This window comes from Microplitis mediator, chromosome 4 (genome assembly GCF_029852145.1).
Source record: "Microplitis mediator isolate UGA2020A chromosome 4, iyMicMedi2.1, whole genome shotgun sequence".
In the NCBI taxonomy this organism is placed as follows: domain Eukaryota; kingdom Metazoa; phylum Arthropoda; class Insecta; order Hymenoptera; family Braconidae; genus Microplitis; species Microplitis mediator.
The window spans coordinates 4,701,004-4,725,039 of record NC_079972.1 but is presented as its reverse complement, the minus strand read 5'-3'; the positions used below and the strand labels follow the sequence as shown (position 1 = coordinate 4,725,039).

General features: G+C 34.0%; 1 protein-coding gene and 1 long non-coding RNA gene across 3 annotated transcripts in view; one reads left to right on the top strand and one right to left on the bottom strand.

Annotated features, from left to right (window-relative positions):
- LOC130667141 (cysteine-rich motor neuron 1 protein-like) overlaps positions 1 to 24,036 on the bottom strand; it is a 386,893-nt gene that overhangs the window by 287,143 nt on the left and 75,714 nt on the right. Inside the window, exon 4 of one of the 2 annotated variants that reach the window (XM_057468631.1) lies at positions 18,338 to 18,376. The exons of the other annotated variant lie outside the window; for it this stretch is intronic. Within the exon in view, the coding sequence (XP_057324614.1) occupies positions 18,338 to 18,376 (39 nt within the window). The remainder of the gene's footprint in view (positions 1 to 18,337; positions 18,377 to 24,036) is intronic. 2 annotated transcript variants of the gene reach the window in all.
- Positions 1 to 24,036, top strand: part of LOC130667148 (uncharacterized) — a 72,594-nt gene that overhangs the window by 5,105 nt on the left and 43,453 nt on the right. The gene's annotated exons all lie outside the window — the stretch shown is intronic.

The window sequence follows — 24,036 nt, the reverse complement described above, 5'->3', positions numbered from 1 at the left end:
GCCTGAACGCTTCCTTTCCGAATCCGAAATTCATGCTTCGAGGCCGATGACGCAGGAGGTCAGGATATGCGGTACAGCTCGGTCGCGGGATTCGAGGTGTTATCGTGGACCTCACCAAAGGTCGTCCGCGAATTAAGTCGGAGGAAGTTTTTGTTGAGCTTTCGAGCTCATGTGTTGTTGAGCTTTCGAGCTCGTGTGTTGTTGAGCTTCCAAGCTCGTCTGTTGTTAGGCTTTCGAGCTCATGTGTTGTTGAGCCTTCGAGCTCTGGTGGTTGATCGACCAATTGAGATTACTTTCCTCTACGAAGGAACCGAGTCTTCAAAGCTCGTCTCGTCCGCACCCAGAGGACGTATCAAGGAATTATTTGGGCTGACTTATGGGGCCCATAATCCCCACCATGGTAAGTCAATAAACTTTTTTGCATAAAATAAAAGAAGGTCAACAGCTGACGCACCTGGGGTCTAGCGACACCCTAACGACGTCAACTTGGTAAAATTAAAAATATTCTGTCTGATTGATAGATAAGCCAGAATGTAACACAAGACAAAAATTTCTTGAAGCAAGATAATTGGCTTTCTACAGAAATAAATTATTGGCTAAAGAAAATATTTCTTGAGTCAATATAAATTTTCAATCAGTGCATACATCAATTGTAAGCTTTGAACGCGTTTTCTCTTAAGACAACATGCTGTTTTGTAAAACTACGACTCCTCTATAATAATTAAAAATTTTTGGGTAAAATTACAATACGCTCTGTAATTCTTCAATTAAATTTGTGATAAAAAAAATTTAGAGTTGTAAAATTTCAGTGATTTCTGTGTAATTTTATTTGAAATATTTTTTTATTATTTGACTAAGAATTATAGCAAATTGAATTATTAAAATATTTTGTAAACTTTTATCGCTTTTTATTTAAAATCAACGTACTGCTTTGTGAAATTACAATTCATGTATAATGATACATAAAAACTGATGGTAAAATTATAATACACTTTGCAATTCTAGAATAAAATTCGTTGTTCAGTCACAAGCTTAGGCAATTTGAAAAGCTTCGTGCATTTCCGCTACGATCGGGAGTAGCCGAACTCGCTACTGACTTGAATGTCAGAATAGTGCTGGGTCACTCGCTATTTGGGCCCGATACATACAATTTCTTGCTCATGACCGTGTCACGGTGGCATGAGAACCTGTTACCAGCCGACCAATCAGAGAAATTCGCGGCTAACTATTTCCTGTTGGCGCGCTTTTAAGCCAATGGGAAAATTCGTTACTGCAGCCATGCTGCTACGTCACCACCGAGCAGCAACGAAGGAGGAAGACGCTGTTTCAATTTCCAATCTACATCGTGCAGTCTTACTAACCACCACGCATTTTTAACCGCTTTACTTGTCGCATTCGCTATCTAATGTTGATTCTCACCATGTTTAACTGTATAAAGTGTAAATAAATAACCTAATTATTTATTGATAAAATCTGTGTAATTTCTAATTGTTAAAATTCCATCACACCTAAACCAGATCCTTTTTGCGCATTCGCTCACTTTACATTTTGGTCCTTCGAGCCGGATCTGGTGTGGCTTTAACACTTAAAAATTATTAAAATTTAAAATCGTAAAAAAAAAAAATTGTGAGAAAAAGTGTGTGGTGTAATTGATCGTGAAGTGAAAATCGCTAAGTGCCGTGGGCATTGCTGAGCACTGCTAGAGTGCTGCCCGTGGTAACAAAATTTACAAACCGGTGTTGCAAATGACTTTGCAAATGACTCACATCGACACGATGCGCAACATGGCTACCCGCTAACAAAGACACGCTATGTTGACAACATCCATGGAGGCGCAGATGAACTCGCTGAGGCAATTCAAGTTGCTCTCGACACAAAAAAAAGGTGTGCCGCAGAATGTTTCCCGCTTGCTGAGTGGGCAAGTAATTCAACGGAATTACACACTCAAGAAACTCCAGTGAATTTACAGTCGACTGGGATGCTACGCTATCATCGTGTAGGGTGTGTAAGCAACATCCTGAGACGCTTATGCATCTCTTGTCAGCATGTCCTGTGCTGGCAAGAGGTGCATACATTCAGCGTCACAATGCTGCTCTGCGAGTACTTTATTACCACCTAAGACATACGCACGGTATCGATAAAACACCAGTGCTGCCTTATCTGCCAGGAGATATTCCGCAAGTTGTTGAGAATGACCATTGCCGTATTTATTGGAACGTGCCATTCGCAACAACTCGGAAAATAGATCACAACAAACCTGATATTGTGCTCTTCGATAAAACCACTCGTGACATTTATGTCATCGAGTTCTCAGCACCTGCTGAGTATAACATAACGGTTAAAGAAGAGCACAAACACGAGATATATCAGGATCTCCTGTTTGAAATTGGCAAACTTTACCCCGGCTACCGTGTCAAACTTGTCGTCCTCATTGTTGGCGTCCTTGGAGGGATGAAACAGTCTTTTGTATCTGCATTGGCTAGAATACCAACTTGTTCAGCGCAAGTTGAGCTTCTGGCATCGAGGATGCAAAAGGCTGTAATTCTTGGATCCCTCCGTCTACTTAGGCAACGAAACTTGGCCTGTTGCGCATGCAAATCATCTTGTTGATGAAGCATCGCAGCAGTAACGATTTGGCGCTCAGGTGAGGCCCTCGGTAGAGTCGGACTACCGGGGATAACCCCCTGAGCATTTAACCTAAAAAGAAATAATAATAATAATAATAATAATAATAATAATAATAATGAGATAAAGACGAAATTATTTATAAATATAAAAGAACGTAGAAATAACTAATAAAATTACTGAGATCCCTCGGATGAATCTATGTATATGTATATAAAAGATACAAATATATATTTTTATTGGTTAGCAAATTTGTACAACAAAAGAACTTAAAAACAATAATTGAAACAGTTTGCATACATATATGTATATGCGTATTGAGGCTTATCATGTTATGACCAGAGTGGAGAACACAGAAATCCAAATATCAAATTTCATCGGACTTCGATATAAGAATCGATTGCGGTACATAAGCAGTGGTATTGTCACCACAGCAGCCCACTCCCGGAAGGAGGGGGACAATACGCGTAACGGTGAGATCTGGAGCGGTAAGAACTGTGTGCGTTCTTCTATATTCAGATGTAGTTTTTATTTATTGAGAGTAACGATACGGGTATTATCATTATTACGGTAATAAATCAAAATTGCAATTATAACTTGTATCACCTGATGAGGTAACTTTGAACACGCCTCACAAAAAGGGCCTGTTCCCCATGAATACATTCATCACGTTTAACAAAACACTAAACCGTAGTCGTAACTAAGCTAAGGTTCTGATAACTAAATATTGCTAATATACTAAACCTCTCGATAGGAAACTATATAACACGTATATGTATGTATACATATATATAAACCAATAAGAAACCAGTGCTCGAGCGCCTATGCACATGCACATAAAAACACACATACACATGTTTTCATGACTATTTGAAAAATAATATCATAAAGATATAACATAATAGTTAATTTAACATGCATATATATCCATATAGATGCGCATGCTAGATGTAATTTAAACGGTTGTTATTGGGAAATTGTTACTATTGGCAAGGTAATAACAATTTTAATAATTGAGATTATCAAAAACCCTAGAGAAAGGGGCCTTTAAATGGTTATTATACCACAAATTACATTTATCACTGGAGGGTCATTATTATTAATAATACACTAATGCAAAAAATTAAAGGAGCAGAAAAATTTTATAAATTTTTTAGTGATTTTTGGAAGGCTGTAACTTGGTGAAAAAAAATCGTATCGAAAATTTAAAAAAAGCATTTTATAGCTTGAAATCTCTAGTTTAGGTGTATTTTTTTCAAAATTTTTTAAAAGCTCCGATTATTGCGCAAACATGAGAAATACCGCGAGCCAAAAAATTTCTAAATTTTTTTTTTTTTTCCGAAGAGCCTACGGACCGCGGAAAAATTCTTTCAACTAAACGAATGCATACATCGTTTAGCAAATTTATTCAGCTTCAATTTGGTTTTTTTCTTAACCTCGTAGGACGATTTGTCGCAGAGATATCAGCCTTCAAACAGAAAATGATCCTTTTGGCTTTGATCTTCGATATTTCAGGTACCAATGATCGCACAGAAAGTTGAAGGGCGGCGTTGAAAACTTGAATAAATTCCCTACAAGACCCTGTCATCATTTTTTGAAAAAAAAAATTTTTTTTATTTTTAATATCCATTAGAAGAAAGTACAGAAAAATGACTTTTTTTGGTTTTTTAGTAAATCAACCGCTACTCTGCAAATATCGATAAAAAAAATAATGTTGCCAGGGACTTTTTTAGCTTAATGTACCCCCAAGACCCCTGTAAATTTTTAAATTGATCTATCGAACCGTTTTTTGGGAATCATCGATCAAAGTTTAGCTAAACAATTAAAGGAGCAAGTTTTGTTCCTTTAATTGTGTAATCATAATCAAAATGAAAAAAATTTTTTTTTTCGACTTTTCTCAAATTTTTGCGTTGGTAACTCAGCAAATGCAAGGAAATGACAAAAAAAATAGAAAATTTCCAAAAAATGTCAAAAAAAAAATTTAGAACACAAAAAACGAGTTTCAATTTTTTTTTTTTCTTTGATTTTTTTTGACATTTTTTGGAAATTTTCTATTTTTTTTGTCATTTCCTTGCATTTGCTGAGTTACCAACGCAAAAATTTGAGAAAAGTCGAAAAAAAAAAATTTTTCCATTTTGATTATGATTACACAATTAAAGGAACAAAACTTGCTCCTTTAATTGTTTAGCTAAACTTTGATCGATGATTCCCAAAAAACGGTTCGATAGATCAATTTAAAAATTTACAGGGGTCTTGGGGGTACATTAAGCTAAAAAAGTCCCTGGCAACATTATTTTTTTTATCGATATTTGCAGAGTAGCGGTTGATTTACTAAAAAACCAAAAAAAGTCATTTTTCTGTACTTTCTTCTAATGGATATTAAAAATAAAAAAAATTTTTTTTTTCAAAAAATGATGACAGGGTCTTGTAGGGAATTTATTCAAGTTTTCAACGCCGCCCTTCAACTTTCTGTGCGATCATTGGTACCTGAAATATCGAAGATCAAAGCCAAAAGGATCATTTTCTGTTTGAAGGCTGATATCTCTGCGACAAATCGTCCTACGAGGTTAAGAAAAAAACCAAATTGAAGCTGAATAAATTTGCTAAACGATGTATGCATTCGTTTAGTTGAAAGAATTTTTCCGCGGTCCGTAGGCTCTTCGGAAAAAAAAAAAAAATTTAGAAATTTTTTGGCTCGCGGTATTTCTCATGTTTGCGCAATAATCGGAGCTTTTAAAAAATTTTGAAAAAAATACACCTAAACTAGAGATTTCAAGCTATAAAATGCTTTTTTTAAATTTTCGATACGATTTTTTTTCACCAAGTTACAGCCTTCCAAAAATCACTAAAAAATTTATAAAATTTTTCTGCTCCTTTAATTTTTTGCATTAGTGTATAATAGTAATAATAATTCAACAAGTGAATTCTATTAAAAAAATAATAAATTAAATAAGAATAGTTTTGAATAATAACTTGATAAGAGATAAGTAAATTTATATACATCTATTGATACGTGCAAGCGTGCTCCATGTCGGCACTTCTCTTTGCAGAAGGAGAAAGGGGCAAGAGTCCCAATTCCACGGGTAAGATTAATAAACATCAGTATTAGTTCTTTGATTTCTCATTTCTTTATCACCGAAGTCGCGTGATTCATAAGCTCAAACCTTCGGTTCTGACATCGCGCTTGTTTATTTTACCAAGCGACTCCCCTACTACCTCTGGTTATAAGCGGTACTCTTCAAGACGTCACCCTTCCATCCGTAACCCGGGGGTCAAGTTTCAATGACGCGTGCCGTAGTACCAGTACGGATAAGGCTATTACTTGACCAATCAAGTGTCCTCATTTTAATCACCAACGATTCTCTTTTTTTCATTGTCTCCCGACCACGATCGGTGGTTGCCCTACCACTTAGAACTCTTTTCTTTTTTTTCAAACCAATAAGCACGATATTACTCCTCTGGACCCACTAATTCGTGTACTCTTGTAGGGGTCCAACAACTCTTCTACCACCTTTGGTACCGAGTGGTGCCTTTTAGATGACACCCCTCCATCTATCAACTTGGGAGTTAAACCAAGATAACTTATGTCATCAAGGACAAATCTATATTTAATTAACCAAGGTGATCGTTTCCAGAACCTCCTTACGCCAAATTATACAATTTCTCACCCTTCAGAGGGATGTCAATTCCTTCAAGTAACTGTTATCCAAATTAGAAATATGAAAAGGACAACTCGAATTTTGAATAATTAAAAGAGATGAATTAAATATCAATTATATTTCTTTTTCTGTTTTCTTCTCCTTGAGTTAATCTCTGTTTAGCCTCGGCTACTGCACGTGCAGGAAACGAATCACTAATGGAGAAGTGCTCAGAAGCTACCAGAGACCCAAAAAGAAAACTGGATGCTGATAAGACTTGCAGTTTCTTTTGTTACAAGAGCAGGGGGGCAGTCACAGCGTATGACATTTCCCCTCGTCTTTAGTCTATATAAACTCGTGGTTTTTCAGTCCAGCGGTTGTTCTCGGTTCGGTCCAGTCGAGTCTAAGCCTCTGTCATGATTTAACATCTTCGCTCGCCTGTTTTAAAATGTTATTCTGTAAACCCCTCAACGATTCAAATATCATTAATCCACGCAGTCAACCTAGAGGTACTAATCAAATAGAATTTAAACGTGGAATCTCTACCTGGGTTTTCATACGGTCTGCAATAATAGAACGCTCTTCCAACCAACAACAACTTAATTGTACAACAGAATCTGAATAAACTTTATATAATCAACTGTAAGTTCTCAAGTTTTGTTTATTATTTTAAAACAATTCTTCATACTGATTACTATTTCATACTCATTACCGTAACGACGAGGTCTCCGTCGTCCGAGTAAAAGACTTAAGTGTCTTGACTCAAAATAAGAGACTGTGTTGCATGTTAGACGTAACATTTCCATACACGGTAAATGTATGCGTTGTATAGTTGAAATACATATTCAATATTAGGGTATTTAAAAAAAAAATCATTTTTTTTTTCTCGAAAACAGGTTCAAAAGTTTTATTTAGATATCAAAATACGCCTGTAAAAATTAGAGCTCTTAATATTAACATTAGGAGGTTCTGCATCGCACTTTTCTATTTTCCATAAGAACAACATGGAAAAAAATTTTTTCGCGTCTTTTGGTGTTTATAACTATCTAACGATGCGTCGTTGGAAAAATTGGCCGACATAATTTTGTAGGGAAGTAAATGATCTACGAAAAAAGTCTCGTATCATCTTCTGATAAATCCAACTGTTCGAAAGTTATTGGAGCCGGAAGTCAAATTTATGGTAAATTTCCAGATCTTTTTACCCTCAGCAAAACTATCAGACTTATTCCAAAATGTCTAGGACTTTTTTTGTAGACAATTTTATTCCCTGCAAATTATTTTCTCTGAAGTTTTTCAGATTCTGCAACGTTTCCTATTTATTTTCATTTTTATGTCAAGCTCATAAAAATAACAGTCTTCTAATCGATTTGAAGAACTTAGCATTAAATAATAGATAAAAGCTAGAAAACAATATGGAATTTGAATGAACTTTATTGATATATACGTATCATACAAAAGTTATCTGAGGTTAAAGGCGCAGGAATTTTTTTTCGGTATTTTTCAAAGGTTCAATGCCATGCATGACTGTATTAAAAAAGTTTATATGGCCATATATGGCCTTGGATGGTTCATATATGAGCCATACATGGCCGCGTATGATTCATATTTCACAGGATGAGCGTTCGAGGCGTGCATTCCCGTGAAAAATGAATCATACATGGCCGTATATGGCTTGTATATGAAGCATATATGACCATACATGGAACATACATGGCCGTAGATGGAGCATACATGAGCCATATACGGCCATGCATGGCCATGTACGATTCATTTTTCACGGGAAGCACAATTATAATAAGAGTCATTATAAAAAGAAAATAATAAAGGCATTTTATTTTTCTAAGGCATTTACCAGCAGCGCTATATGCCCTTCAAAATTCTGCCTTACTGGTATTGCCTTGTCTTTTCTATCATCGTAGAGGACCCACGTTTTGTCTTGCCTGTTGCAAATCGCGACATAATGTCCGACCGGTTTCCAGTTGACATTTTCTTTATCGTTTTCCTCTTTATTATCATATTCTTTGGTTTTTTTTCTATTCTGGTACTTTTTGTTTTTATTCTTTTTTTTTCTTCTTTTCTTGTTGTTCTTTTTTTGCTCAATGTGGGAGGATAATCATGAATTGATCCTACGAGCTTCATCATTCTCGAATCTGTAGGACGCGTAAATTTCTTCGGAATTCGTTTCAACTGCCTGCTTACGTCCGTTCCATTCGCCTGATATGGCTCAAAAAATACCAAATTTCCTGAAAATGTAACGTTTTCTGAAAAAATTCGATGTTTTACTTTTTTCTCAATATTTTGTGAATTTCCATATAAAATCAATTTAATTACCTATTTTTATATTTTTTTGAATTGTTTTTTCGTTGCATTCAACTCCGTTACATCGGTATGACCTCAGTATATAGTCTTCGAAAACATTTTCAAAGTTTTCGAATGAGTCATCTCTGACTGCTACGACAGGTTGGGTTAAATTTCGAGGAGTGCATACTTTCAGGCAAGTCAATGTTTCCTCGAAGCTTGGAGTAAACTTAAAAAGCTTTGCTGCAAAGCTTCCCACTTGAGTTTCACACGAAATTAGGTCATTATTATTAATTGACTTTAATACTGAAAAATGTTTAATTAATATCTCTGCTCTTTTATTATAGGTTCGAGTATTTAATTTTTCTTTTAAAGCATCCAGGACCAATTGAAACAAACTGTTCTCTTCTTCTAGGGCCATGTATCGATTAAATACAATTCATTTTTTTTATAATTGTTTAATTTGTAATTGTTGCGTAATCACAACTACATTCAAATTTGAATGTAGTTGAACTTCCGGCGAATAGAGGCAGTACCTACTGGGGCCTAGTGTCTATCAATTCAAACTTGACTAGCGCAGTGCGACGCATGCGCTTCGATTTTTCCTGCCTCGTGTCAAGAAGACCGTCGCCATTATCTTACGTTCATACAATTTCAAGTGTCACCACGTGTTTTTGTATAATCTCTTAAAATTGCGCTCATCTCGAGTAAATAATTAAAAGTAATCAATAAACTACATTAAGGGTTCATAACTCTATATAAAAATATAATTATTTTTATAATTGCGAGCCCAGAGCTCAAAAGATAAATAAAAAACAACATCAAGAAATCCAGTGTTCTACAACCTGTTCCTGAGAAGGTTATTTTCGACGGAGAATCGTACAGGTGCTTAATTTCTACTTTATAAATTAATTCAAGTGTTCATCAAACCAAAAGACTCAGTTTTATTATTTATTTGATTAATATTATGCTCAATTTCTTAATTAAACTAAAAGTTATTTTTCGCTCAGTAGCCTCTGCTATCATGCTACCACATGTTCAACAAATAAATTAAAATCAGTGTAATTTATCATGAGCTCATTAAATTCAATTCAATTAAGTGATCGTTACTATTAAAACTCAATAACAAAATTATTTATGTATTCAGTGCTATTAAAAATAGTAATTACGTGTTCAATAATTCACTTCGCTCAGTAACCTCTGACATCATGTTACTTATTATCATGACATTTTTGCAATCAACTTAGTGTTCAATTAAACTCAACTTGATTATTTATAATTCATTTATTTACTCGAGCTCAACTCAATAATTTGTATTCAATCATTCACGTATTCATGAGCTCAGACATTTAACAGTATTTATAAATTAAATAAACTATTTAATTTGCAACCCAGTGATATTTTGTGCTGTGACAAATAAAAATATTGTTATATTTTTAAATATGTGTATTTTTCAAACATCCCAACCACCAACCAGTCCTGGCATGTCTTTATTTAATTAATATTACAACAGTAATAGATATTCAATTGGTACAGTAACTGAATATATTTTAATGGCACTTAAATATTTAATTTATTAATGTTACGGCTACTAAGATATGTATGATGTTATTTGGATGGATTTTGACCAACATAATATCCCATATAACAATTTTTTTCAATTCTTGAGCAAGTCTGCTCTTAAGGTCGAAAGGCGCTAGTTTTTTTTTCTACGTGTGTGTCTCGCTGCAGATACTTGTGAGCAGATTTAAATTGCCAGCTTTACACAAGAAACTCGTGCCAGACTATAACTCAATTCTGGAGGAAGACTATAGTTGAGAATAATTGCACATGGCTTGCTAAAGATCTGCTCAAGGCTTAAAATTAATCTTGGGCCTTGAACAAATCTTAAGTAAGCCATGCATAACTACCTATTGTAAGTTATACTGATGCAAGAAATGCGTCAGGGACTTTTTCATTGCACGGTGTTCAAGATATCTTTAATATTCTTGCGTACGATACCATGAGCAAGAAATACACAAATCTTGACATAGGTTTCTTGATACACAATCTTGCGAAAGACACATGTGTAGAAAAAGACTATAGCTGCTATAACAGCTAAAGGTTTTGCTTAAGATACACTCCAGAATCTTGCTCAAACACGTGTTACTAGAGTATATATGTCTGGCCGATAATAAATATGTTTAAAAATTTATTTATTCAGTTACTGTACTACATCTTTCTGAAAAAATAAAACATTGAACATAATTACTTTTTCATTAATTATCGGGAAATCACAAGCAGCAACTAATAAAATTTGGAATAGGCTATCGAACGGACAAGTATTGTACAAGCTTCAATTGTGGTTTCCTATTCTGACAGCTTCCAATTTTCTAGATTCACCACATTTTAATACCGGTAAACCATTAGTTTATTTGTATTGCAGCATTTCCGTCATATTTTTTGAATTATTCCTGATATAGAATGAACGTAATTTTTTTCAGGTACAGGATCACCTTCATTTCGCCAGTTCTCATAAGTTCTTTTGCCCAACATTTGTTTCGTTAATTGTTTGTCAATTTTATTACATTCAGAACAAACTCGACATCCAAAACAAGTATCATTGCTGTCGTCAATTACATGTGATTCGTCATTATCTAAATTTTTTTGACAACGAACACAGTTTGTCTTTGATTTTGTACTCATATTTCCTTGGTTTTGGATAAGATATTCATCACTTATGTTATTATAATATTCTTCATTACTATCATTATTTCCATCAATATTGATTCTGTTAATGGATGTTTCGTTTTCATCATCATCAACCTCATTGTTTCCATTAATGGGAATATAAGTACCAGGATGATAGCTCGACTTGAAATTACACAATCGACATATTCGTCTTTCATCATATCCTTCTTCTTCACCTGCAGGAAGTGAACACTGAATAAGTATATGTACTGGCTTCTTACATTTAACGCATGTATGAATTCTAGACGGAAAATCTCCGCGCTCACATGTTGGACAAGTTTCATCATTTTTAGCTTTATCTTTTGTAGCTAAATGCTCATTTTTGTTAGCATCTACCACTATGATTCTTCCTGAAAGATATTTAATATGTTCTTCTATTGCAGCGTCAACTCTTAAGCCTTTGGTTTTTTGTCGAATGTCCTAAATTTATCATAACAAATACTTAACCATAAAGTATAAATTCTTTTTATGTCTCGTAATATTTTTTTCACAAGAGCTTTATTGTGATGACCGTTTTTTTCAATCCCATTATCATTTAAATTATCTTTAACTTCTTCATATAATTCTTTACTAATCACGGACCACGCTGTATTATCACTATCATCAACATTGTCAACATCACTATCAACACAATCATCCATACAGCCATATTCGTCATCATTTTCCAGAGCATCGTAGTTCTCACTATTGCCTGGAAAAATTTTTCAAATGAGTGAAAATATAAATTTTGCATGCATGTACTTAACAATTATGAAGTAAATTATTGAGATAATATCTTCTGTTTGAACTTGGAAGTTATTTCGATTAAAGAGAACAAAATTTCTGAAAATGTTGATTTGTTATACCTTATAACATATTAAATTTAAAAAATTTACATTTATTCATTAGTCCTAACAAAATTTCTAATTGATAAAATATCCCAACTACTTCAATCCCGAGTAAAAATGAAATTATTATCTTTACGAAAAAATTATAAATTTTTATCGACCGCTGCACCACCGTTGCACCACCGTCGTTTGGCGGACTATTCCGCCGCACGCTAAAAATGTATTCTGCCAGCACCGCCGTACCGCCGCTGCACGACCGCCGCTCCACCGCTGCACCAATGCCTAAGCATAACCCCGATTTTACAAAAAAATGGCATTTATAAGCCAATATATCTTATGATTAATTAATTAATTTACCCGGTTTATGGTGAGAGAAATTTAATTGTCCGGTCAAAGTAAATTATATATGACCATATATTAAAATTTTCAATATATACATAGCCATGTATAGAAATTTCAACTTAATTAAAAAAAAGACATTCAATTTTATGAATTTTTTTTTTTCTTTGATGATGCGGAAATCAATCAGATTTGTGATGAAATTAATTTCTAACCGAGTAGAAATTTTTAATTTAGGGAAAAAACGCTATAAATATCAACCAAACGCACACGATTTAGTAGGATTCGAACCCGGGACCTTACGCACGAAAGACCGACGCTTTAACGACTAGGCTACGCTACCGACAGTGACTACTAAGTTTAATTGTGCTATATGAGATTGAAAAGAATATATCACTTTTAAATCACTAATAAAAAATAATTTACAACAAAATATTACAGCTATGGTGCGGCGGTGGTGCAGCGGTATAGTGCGGTACTGGTGCAGCGGTGGTGCGGCGGTCGATAAAAATTTATAATTTTTCCGTAAAAATAATAATTTCATTTTTACTCGGGTTGTCACGGCGGTGGTGCGGCGGTAGTGCAGCGAATAGATAAATTCTTTACTTGTCACGGCGGTGGTGCGGCATTTATAAAATAATCGGAATTGTCACGGCTGTAGTGCAGCGGTGGTGCGGCGCTTAAAAAGCCGTGCAGCGGTGTTGCGGCGGAATTCTGTTTTTACTCGGGATTTTAATAGAATTGGTTAAACTTTAAATTGATAATATAATTATATAAAATTATAATTTTTATTTGTACACGAATTTTTTCACGCGTCAAAAAAATGGTATTTTCTTTATTTAATAATAATATAATTGAGAGAGTGAGAGAGAAAGAGAGAGAGAGAGAGAGAGAGGGGGGGGCGAAAGCTAGCGCAAGCGCAGGTCATCGCAGGACAGCTCAAGCCCTTGCAACCCATGAAAATAAGATAATTTACTTATAGCCTTAAGATGGACGGTGGCAGATAAAGGTCTAGCTTAGTTTACCAGTTTAAAAATATTTTTGCTCGTAATCTTTCATCACTTGAAAGTTACCGCAAGCGCAAGACTATTTATATTATTCTATTGATACTGTCTTTAAGCGACTAAAGGGTAATGTGATGAGCGAATAATGGTACATCCCAGCTTTTTGGGAGCGACTAAGGATACACTCAACGAGTTGATTTAAAAAATTGATAATAATTAATTGAAAACACTATACTTTGAATATAAATTTTATTCAGATGATAAAAACTACGAAAAACAAAAAAAAAATTTCTTTCAATGTATTTACTAATTTATACAGAGTGATTTAACATCACTCCAAAGAAAAGTAAGCGGGTAATAGGTTTTCTACATAAGTTAATTTAGAATTGTGAACAATAAAGGATAAAACTCGTGATATTGATTTTAAGAATCATTTACAAAATGTTCAATTAAAGAAATTAAACTCGTATGTTTCATAGTTTTATAAAATCTTGATCAGTTAGTTGGAGAAAACGGTTCAACGAACTAATTTAATCTCCAATAATATTATCAGTAAGTATAAATTATGTGGAATGAGAACCATATTTTCAACATTTTTTGACTCCATTAAAATTTTCAAGGCTATCAAATTATTGGAAGAAATGGTCAAACTATAAAGTTTAAGGTCATAAATTAAAGCTTATTAGTCAAGCTTTAAAATACTTTTTACAGAAATTATCTATGAGTTTTAGTTTTAAAGTTATATGGACTTTAAAAGTGATTGAAAACTAATTTTTTCGAAAAATCGTTAAAATTTTAAACAGCCATAACTTCTAAACTAATCTACCGATTCAGCCCATCTTCGAACTTAACTGTGGTAATTACACATTAAATAAGTGTGAAAAATTTCATTAAGATCGGATAAGAACTGTAGACGCAATCGTGTCCTCAAAAGCCCGTTATATCACATAAATATATATATATATGTATATACATATGTATATATATATATATATATATATATATATATATATATATTGAGACAAATCGCTTTTCGTCTTCGCGATTTTTACCAGCAGCCACCAGAATTCGCGGGTTGAACCCTGGCTTAGGCTGGCCTCTAACAAATTTTATTTTACTTGGACAGAGCAGTGGGTTGGGGTTCTTGCAAAGCAAAGACCCGCACTTATTCAAACTCGGCAACGTATGAGAAAACTTATCAACTTACCTCACGGCTTATAAAATTATAGAATATTCTTATTGATGGTCAAATTACTATTTGTAACTTAATTAATATTTATTTTATCAGACTATTCGATAAGCTTATCAGTAAAATAGGATGAACAGATGATAGATACAGTGAATGATTAACAGTGCAATGATTGTTTATTGCCAATTATAATAATAAAAATTACTTACAAGAAAGTGCAAGCGCTGGATGTAATGTAGACAGATACGTGGCACAGTATAATTTTATATTGTGATTATATCGCCGGTAACGTACAGTAATATCTAATTGAACTAACTTTCTTTATAATAATCAGTAAACTTGGACAGTAAAGTATATCGCAAGAGAATTGCCCGTAATACAACTATAACGCAAGTTAATTTCTCGATTTACAAAGTAGTTATCCGTATTAACAAGGTCGCAAATAAATTGCTCGTATATGACAGTAAAACTAAATTATACGTCTTATCGCTAATTGATCCAGGATCGAAGTGGTGACCGATAATTTTTGGGCATAGGGCTCGCCTCTTGACTGTCTCCACCTCTTCCTAACAGGCATGCGGCAGACGGCAACGAGACGGATCAAAGCGGGAACCGCAAGGCTAAGAGTGATAAAAGACAATTCACATTGTCTCAATATATATATATATATATATATATTCATACATATATAAATTTTTTAACGAATGGTATTTTTGAACTTTACTCAACTAATTATGATAGTTTATGACGAAATTCCTTGAAAAATCGACCATGAGCACAAATACAATAGTTAGATTTTTAAAAAAATCTACCTACAAAGTACGAATTATTAAAAAGAATATCGTTACATCTAACCGCTCTTTTGTTTTGTAATCGTTCAAATCTCCCGCGCTCTCATGGCGGATACTTGATCGACAGTACAGTCGATCAACATAGGCGGCTCCGCTAGTCGCATTCTCACCGCAAGACTACTTGAGTGGGGATGAAGAAGACGGAAGCTCTGTCTCACTTACACATCTTTCGCTCTCTCTCTCTCTATTATATTGCTATTAGTTATCCATTGCAGACACATCGTGCTAATTTAAAATCTCAAATTTTTATAAATCATCAAGTGCGCTCTCAGTAAATAATCATTCAAATTTTGCATATAATAATTCAAAGTAATTATTAGTTATATTATTTTTGCTCTCATCTTTGTTCTCAGTGCTTTTTCAATTTAATTAGTCTCACCGCGTGTTTCGGCATTATTCGCGTCTTGACGCCATCTTGGCCACGTGTTGCAGGTGAATGTTAATTAAATAGAATGAATACTAAATAACAATTAATTTTTGCTATTCTCATGCAAATAAATCTCAGTTAATGTATATAGTGTAAATAAATTATTTATTGTAGTTATTTGCGAAATTCTGTGTTAAATAAAATCATTCTGAACCCGACTAATTCACACACACCAGATCCTCTTATCCTATCATCATATAATTAATTAGTTATTAATTATTTAAACAGTAATCGATTTGACGTGATTAATAAACCGGGCATATTTAACTATTTTGTATTGTAGAACGATAGATAAAAGATTTGATTTTAATAGTCAATTTTGGAAATATATTTATTTATTCTTTTATCTGAGCTATTTAATGTCTTAGTCATTTTATTGAGTGACTAAATATAGATTTAGACAGATAAATAAGGGAATTTTGTAAAACTGCTGAGATTACTTTCATAAATTAAATTTAAAAAAAGAAAAGTCAAATTAACGAAAATAATTAATAATTTTTTTACTCAATGTGATTGGGAGGGTCCTTATAAAATTTAAAATAAATTAAATAGAGTAGTTTATAAAATTAGAAAAATACCAAATGAAAATATAAAATCATGCATGTAAATCGTCTTGCACTGTATTGTGATCAATAAGAGGAAATAAAAGCGAAGTCCCTCTGGGGCCCTGAACGATCTCAGTGTAAACGTTGTAAAGGGTTCCCGGGATTCCGCAGTCAATTAGTAAGGCTAGGATATCTTGTGAACTGATAGAATTGAAGATGTCTGAACGACTTACTAAAGACTGGTATAGTCCTAAGGAGAAGTCTGGCAGTGGACCCTGATTAACCACACTGTAGACGTTGCTGAAGAGTTCCCGAGATTCTGAAAGAAATCTGACTGAGGGCTCTGCACACAAAAAAAAAAATTCTCGACTGAAGGTAAATATTCTTGATTCAAGAAAATTTTTTTGGAGACCTAAATTTTCTCAGATAAAGTAGAAATCTTCTCCAACCAAGACGAATTCTCTTGGCTCAAGAAAATCTTGACTTGGTTCCCGAAAACGTTTGTCTTCAAAAATATTTTCTTGACTCAAGATATCTGTTTTTTCTGTGTGAACGATTTCAGTGGTCACGTTGTTCGAGAGATTCTCAGGATTCTACAAGGACTGGAAATGTTCTGGATTTGAGTATATTAGCTAAAGGGAAGTCTGGCTGTGGGCCCTGAACGATTAATCGTTACAGGGGATTTCCGGGATTCCTTAATCATTGATCGGAGACTGGATATTTTTTTTTGATCTAAGTGAGCTCAACAAGGATCAACAGTTTGATTCTGAAGACTTACCAATGGCTAAGAGCAACCTGACTGGAGCTTAGGGATCCATCCTGAGTTGACATAGTCGACATCCTCCTTAAGTAGTGCACGACTTCTGGGAGATAGGTGGATGCCCTGGAGAGTTTCCGAGGAGCTTTTAGGGAGAAAAATGAAATTCGTTGCAACGTGTGTTAGTCAGAATCATTGATATATTAGCCATAGATAACATATCGAAATATGGTCTGAATGGATTGAACGATAGAACATTGAGCAATTAAGATCGAAAATTATTGAATTGATCACGATGATGAAAATTTATAAATTAACAACTGACAAATAATAAGATGACATGATGAAATATGTTTAAGTAAAAAAATTTAATAAAATGTTGGAGACATTCGTTTTGTTTCTTTATTATGTGCAGATAATATTTTCAATTTCATTGGGGAAGGAGAGGAGTCCATTCCTAGTCCTTCAAGGAGGAGAGGAAGGAGTTCCTGTTCCCATTCTGTACCTGATTCGTTGAATAGGAAAATACACATGCGTATCGATTAACTTCTTAGCAGAATATTTTTTTTTTATTGTCAATTCTTAGCTCAATTAAACTATAGACTATCTTCTTATTATTTTTATTATCTTTGTGTTAGCCTACAGGGTCGTTTTTGGGTTATGGTGTTTTTTTTCCTGTCGGGTGATAGATAGGATGTGTTGGGACCATAGCGGAATCAAACCAAAATTGTAAATGGTTTTAATTTGAATTAAGTTCGATTCTTCCAACACAATTTTTATCGGGACGATAATTTATTGAAAAGGGGGTAGTGTAACGAATGTGAAACTGATCTTTGAAATATTTGAATAGCTAGAAAACAAATGCCTTCTTCTCTTGTTTCATAGAAACATGACTAGAGTCAGTCAGTCATATATTGACAGCATAACAGCACACATCTGTATTCAATATACTACATCTTTGATTGCCTTTGTTATTGCCTTTCTTTTACTGCTGTTAGTTGTGGTGTTACTATTCCTAATTCAAGTGTGTTATTATTGTAGTGTATAAGTGATATTAATTAATAAGTTACCAGTTACTACGATATAATTAATTCAATATCAACTCACTTTCAGACGTTAGAGGCTCAGGTGCATTGACAACATCGTCTGAAAGAAATAACAAAAACATCATTAGAAATGTCTTGTAAATTTCGAAGTTGTATTGAATTGCTTCTAAATTTTAGAAATCTATTGTTACATTTTGTAATTAAAATTAATAAATTTTGCATAATATTTTAAGTGTAACTTCCTCTGCAAACTTTGTTTGAAAGTTTTTCAGTAAACTTTTTTTGCTTATGAGATATTTGAAAAAATCTTGTGTTTGGGGGTGTTTTGATTTGTTTAGTCATCAACTCTTACTGTGATGTTTATGCAGTAAATTTATTATTTCATAGAAATTTAACTTTTGTATTTGTCCTCAGGTAGATTTTTCAAAGAATTTTGCCACCGCATCATCACTCGTCAAGTAAGTTTCAAAAATACCCTTGGTTTAAAAGTTTATATTATGAGTATTTGAATTGTCACCTTCGTCCTCAGCCTTGCGGTTTCCAATTTTCCCTGTCTCGTAGCCGTCTGAAACTACACGAGTCATAGTGCCGTGGTCACATGACTAATTATCACGTCAACGCATGTCCGTAAGGGTGCAGTGGGGATTGTTACGCCCAGTGTAGAGAACACAAAAAAGTAAAAAGATAAAAAAAAAAACTATTTATAAAATATAATAGAACCTAATAAATATACTAAAACCTTTAGAATGAAGGTATATATATATATACTGAAATTCGTATACTAAAATATAAAACTAAATACAGAACATCCGTATATATATATATATATATGTATATAGAAAATTTCATATATATTTGTCATGGTCAGCTAAATTATAACCTATCACACAACAAAAAAAAGAACATAAAAAACAATAGTTAACACAGTAGGCACACATATATGTATCTGTGTATTGATGCGTACAGAGCAATATCATATTTAAATCCATGTATACACTAGGTACACTTGCTCTCGTTCTTCACGACGGGAGAGGGGCAAGAGAGGAACCCCAATTTCACGGGTAAGACTAAAACACATCAGAGTTAGTCCTCTAGTTTCCTTATTTCTCTATTCCCATTCGGGACCCGCAGCTGCGTGATTTATGAGCTATAAAAATCTTGGACTTGACATCATGCTCGCCGTCCACCAAGAGCTCTCGATTTAATTACCGAACGGCTCCTCTACTACTCCTGGTACCGGGCGATGCCCCTCAAGATGTCACCCTTCCATCTAATAACTTGGAGGTCAAGCCGGATGACGCGTGCCGCGGACAAAACTGTTGCTTGACCCACCAAGTGCTTCGTTTTTAATTACCAAACGACTCTTTTATTCTATTGGCTCCCGACCACGACCGGTGGTCCCCCCAACGCTTAGAACTCTTTTCCTAATCCAATAAGCGCGACATTATCCCTCGGAATCCCCACTTATTGCACTCTTGTAGAGGCCCGAGCAATCCCGCTACCATCCTGGTGCTGAGCGGTACCCCTTAGATAGCACCCCCTCCAATCGCCAACTTGGAGGTTAAGCTGAGATGACGTATATCATCAAGGGCAAGACTATATTTGACTAACAAAGGTGATCGCTTCCAGAACCTTCTTACACTATAATTGCATAATTATCAATCTTCCAAGGGAATATTGAACTTTTCAGATAACTTGCCCCCCGTAATAGAAACATATTATATAAAATGAGCTACCTAATAATTAAAAGGTATAATTCAAATATCAATGATTTTTCTATTAAATTCTTTTCTTATTTGCTTCCACTCGTGATCCGTAGTTAAGAGCGATATCACTTCACGGAATTCAACCTTTATGTACCTTTAAAAGAAATAATGAGCCCTAAATAACTTACATCCATATTAAAAAAATTTATTATGAAGGGAATAAACTAAAAACTGAAAAATTAGAAGATATAATTTAAATATTAATTATATGTTTTTCTTTTTTTTTCTCTCCTCGATCTTTAACCTTGGCTACCGCACGTGCAGAATAAAAACCGCAGGAGGAGAAATTCGTTAGAAGCCATCAGGAGCTCATAAGAATTAGAAGCTGGCACGGTTCGCATCTTATTCTTGTACAAGAGCAAGGACACGATCAATAACTCATGTCATTTCCCCTCATTAGTTAGTCTATATAAACTCGCGATTTTCGGTCCAGTTGTCCAGTCTTATTAATTTTCGTCGAGCTTAAACTTCGTCACGATACCTCTTTTAAATACTGTGCGTCGGGTTAAGAAATTATTCTGCGAGGTTCTCAGTTCTCCAATACTATTAAATTACGAAGCTAACCCAGGGGTACAGATCGAATAGAAATTGAACGCGAAATCTCTACCTGGTTTATCAAACGATTTATAATAACAAACGGCCTTCCAACCAATAACAGCAATTTAATTGTACAACTGAAGCTGAATAAAAATAACATAACCAATTTTAAGTTCTAGTTCTTTTATTATTATTTTTCTAAAATAATTCCCGATATCCTACTATTTCATACTCATTACCGTAACGACGAGGTCTCCGTCGCCCGAGTAAAGGACTTAAGTGTCTTGACTCAAAATAAGAGACTGTATGGCATGTTAGACGTAACAGGATAGAGTCCCGAAGCTAGTCCTACGTAAGATAATATATAAAAAGGTATTCCAATCCTGCAATGCATGATCGGAAATGCGTCAAGACGTCACGCCGCCACAAGTGGGTCTGGCGCACTAACCCGACTCTATGGTTTTTCCATGCTAACTCCCGTAATAATTAAAACTATTTAAAATAACGAATGAGCATTTAAAAATTTTTTTTTCATTACCCAATAATATTAATAAGTTGTATCTTATAAGTGGAAAACCTTATTCACATTAATTAATCTTATTTAATTATTTTTCCGATTAAACCTGTTTTTATAAATGCGATTTATAATTTACTTCGAGTATATTCACTCTAGTAGTCTGTATAGCATCTGCGTTTTTTGCATGCTTACTGATTGACTCAACTGGGTTCGAACCCCACGATTGATATATAGTTTTTTTTTTTTAATTTAATCCTTATTACTTTGTAGTTTTACCATTATTTTTACTTTATTACTACATCTATAAATTCTTGATAAGTATGATTTTGATAAATATCATTAGTAATAACAATTAAAACAGTGTTCATCTAATGGTAAGTAAGCAATTAGGATAAAAATTCATTTAGATAAATTTAAATTCTGAATTTTTCATCAATTTTATTTAATAATACAATATTTCGATTCAACATATTACTTTTTAAAGTTATAGTTTACAATTTTATTGAGAAAGAAAATAAATGATTAAATAAGAAAAATTAATTTATTTACGGACCGTTTTCGTAGAAGTACGCATATATGCATATATGCACTTCGTGAGCTGAAGACAACGAGATTTTGATTGTCCGGCTGCACCGGTATATCCTTTGCAAGTACGTGTAGCCGCAATGAAATAAATTTCCCAAGCACTTTATCTCGAATATCATGACATGTTGGGAAGATCAAAAAATCATCCACAGCTTCTTGAACACTCTTGATGAAAACCTGATGAGCAGACTGCAAATGTAAAAGAGATTTTCCGTAAAGCAGTAAAAACTTGTTCGGCAGTTTTCAAGTGTTGATATATAATCTCAGTCGAGTGTTTCAAATTGCCACGATTTATTGCGTCTGTCCAAGCCGAGCTTGCATTTGGCAAAGGTACCGGGGAGATTATTGATGCTTCGATATCGCAACTGACGAGGTTTCGAATGAATATCACCACCAGCTCGAACCTGAGAAAATAAATTTTCAACAGGACTAGAAGTTAGGCGCCCTGTTAGAAGATACTGTAACTTTCCTGATAAAACTAGCTCTTCACGTAAATTTAATGAAGTGAATGTAGCAAGAATTATACCTTGTTGAATAGGTTTCCATTCATTATCAGAAGTAAATTGTAGTTCTCTAATAATCTCAATAAAACTTTGTAGGAACTCCACTCGTTCCAAAGGCAATTCATCAACTCTAAGAGAGTGATTTTTATGCCGACAAAACATGTAATCATAACACTGGCTACACAATAAAATAAACCAACCAGTTGTCATAGCTTCTTGCGGAAGAAGACCAGTTTGAGCTGAAAGAATCAATGCGTGCCCGATATCATAACTAAAAAATTTTTTAGCCAGTCCAACATGCATTTTATCGAATTGTGATGGATAAAAAATTGCAGCAGTAAGACCTTTTACTAGCACAGGCCCACTAGCTGATTGTAATTCCATAAGTCGGCGAACATGGGTGATATCAACTTCAGATGATGGTAGGTTGTTCGCTTCAACCACACCCGAGTTTAGAATGAATTTAGTTTTTAATATTTGAGACCAAATTCGTTTCAGAACATGCGGAACGTCCAATGAAGACGTTCCTCAGAGTTTGATGGGTGTTGACTGAGAGCTGAAATAAAATGGATGCTATGCTGGATGCTATGCTATTAAGTGTCCACATACCAACGTTGGTAGATCCTTCATCCGTAGAAATGCATTTAACAACAATTCCATGGTGATACAGCATTTTTACTATTTCCTGAACATAATTCCAGAGAAGTGCAGAGGTTACAGATTTTCCAGTCAAAGCATAACCAACTAATTGTTTCCAATGACTAGTCAACTCACGAGCGAAAAAACCTATCGCGTGAGAAGCCATTGAGTCAGCCTCAATTGAATCTCTCGCTAATTCTGGCGTCATTAATCCAATAAAATTTCCTAGGGCACGATCACATTCAACAGCTGGGTGGATTGGCATTTCATCTAAAGCTAATACGCTATAATGAGCAGTTGGATTTTGTTCTTCTTGAATTTTAACCCCTAGCCATTCAATAATACTATTGAAAGTTCCAGAAGCAAAATTAAAACCAGACAATCGATTATACAAGGTAGAAAAAGCAGGTAACGGAAACCCTTTAGTGTCCCTTAAATTTTGGTATGGTTTAGTACCCATTAATAATCGAATCCGCAGACCTTTTTTGATTGTTTCTTCAAACCAGGGTTTGGAGTTCGTAGAAGCATTGCCTTTTAAAAATAATAGCTGATCTGGATTTAAAAACTTTTTCGAGTTTTTATCAAGTTCTGCTGATTTTTCAGTCATGTGAGCAATAGGGTGGGTTGAAAAAAAACTTTTTTTTTGTTTTTCTTAGCATGGGGGTAGAATTTGTACCTTATAAAAAAAAAAATTTTTTCAAGAAAAAAAAATTTTTTTTACTCAACATTTTGAGGTGGCCCACTCGTTTTTAAAATAAATAATTGATTAAACGGGGTAGTTCCAACGAAAAAAATTTTTTTTTGTCCAAAATCGTGGAAAACATCTAATAATTGTCGAATGTTATTTTTTTTTACTTCACTTCCATTTTAATTCAAAAGAAAATGCTTTTCATTTTTTGGATTTTTTACTTAAATTATAAAAATAATAGGAAAAAAATTTTTTCTACTTCTGACTTTCAATTAGCTTTCAAGGGGACACCCTACAGATTCTAGAACACCATGTAATTTTTTTCGTTAGGACTACCCCGTTTGATCGATTATTTATTTTAAAAACGAGTGGGCCACCTCAAAATGTTGAGTAAAAAATTTTTTTTTTCTATAAGGTACAAATTTTACCCCCATGCTAAAAAAAACGAAAAAAAAGTTTTTTTTCAACCCACCCTAGTGAGCAATCTAAAATTAGAGTTTTTCGGTTAGTTTTTCTTTTTTACTC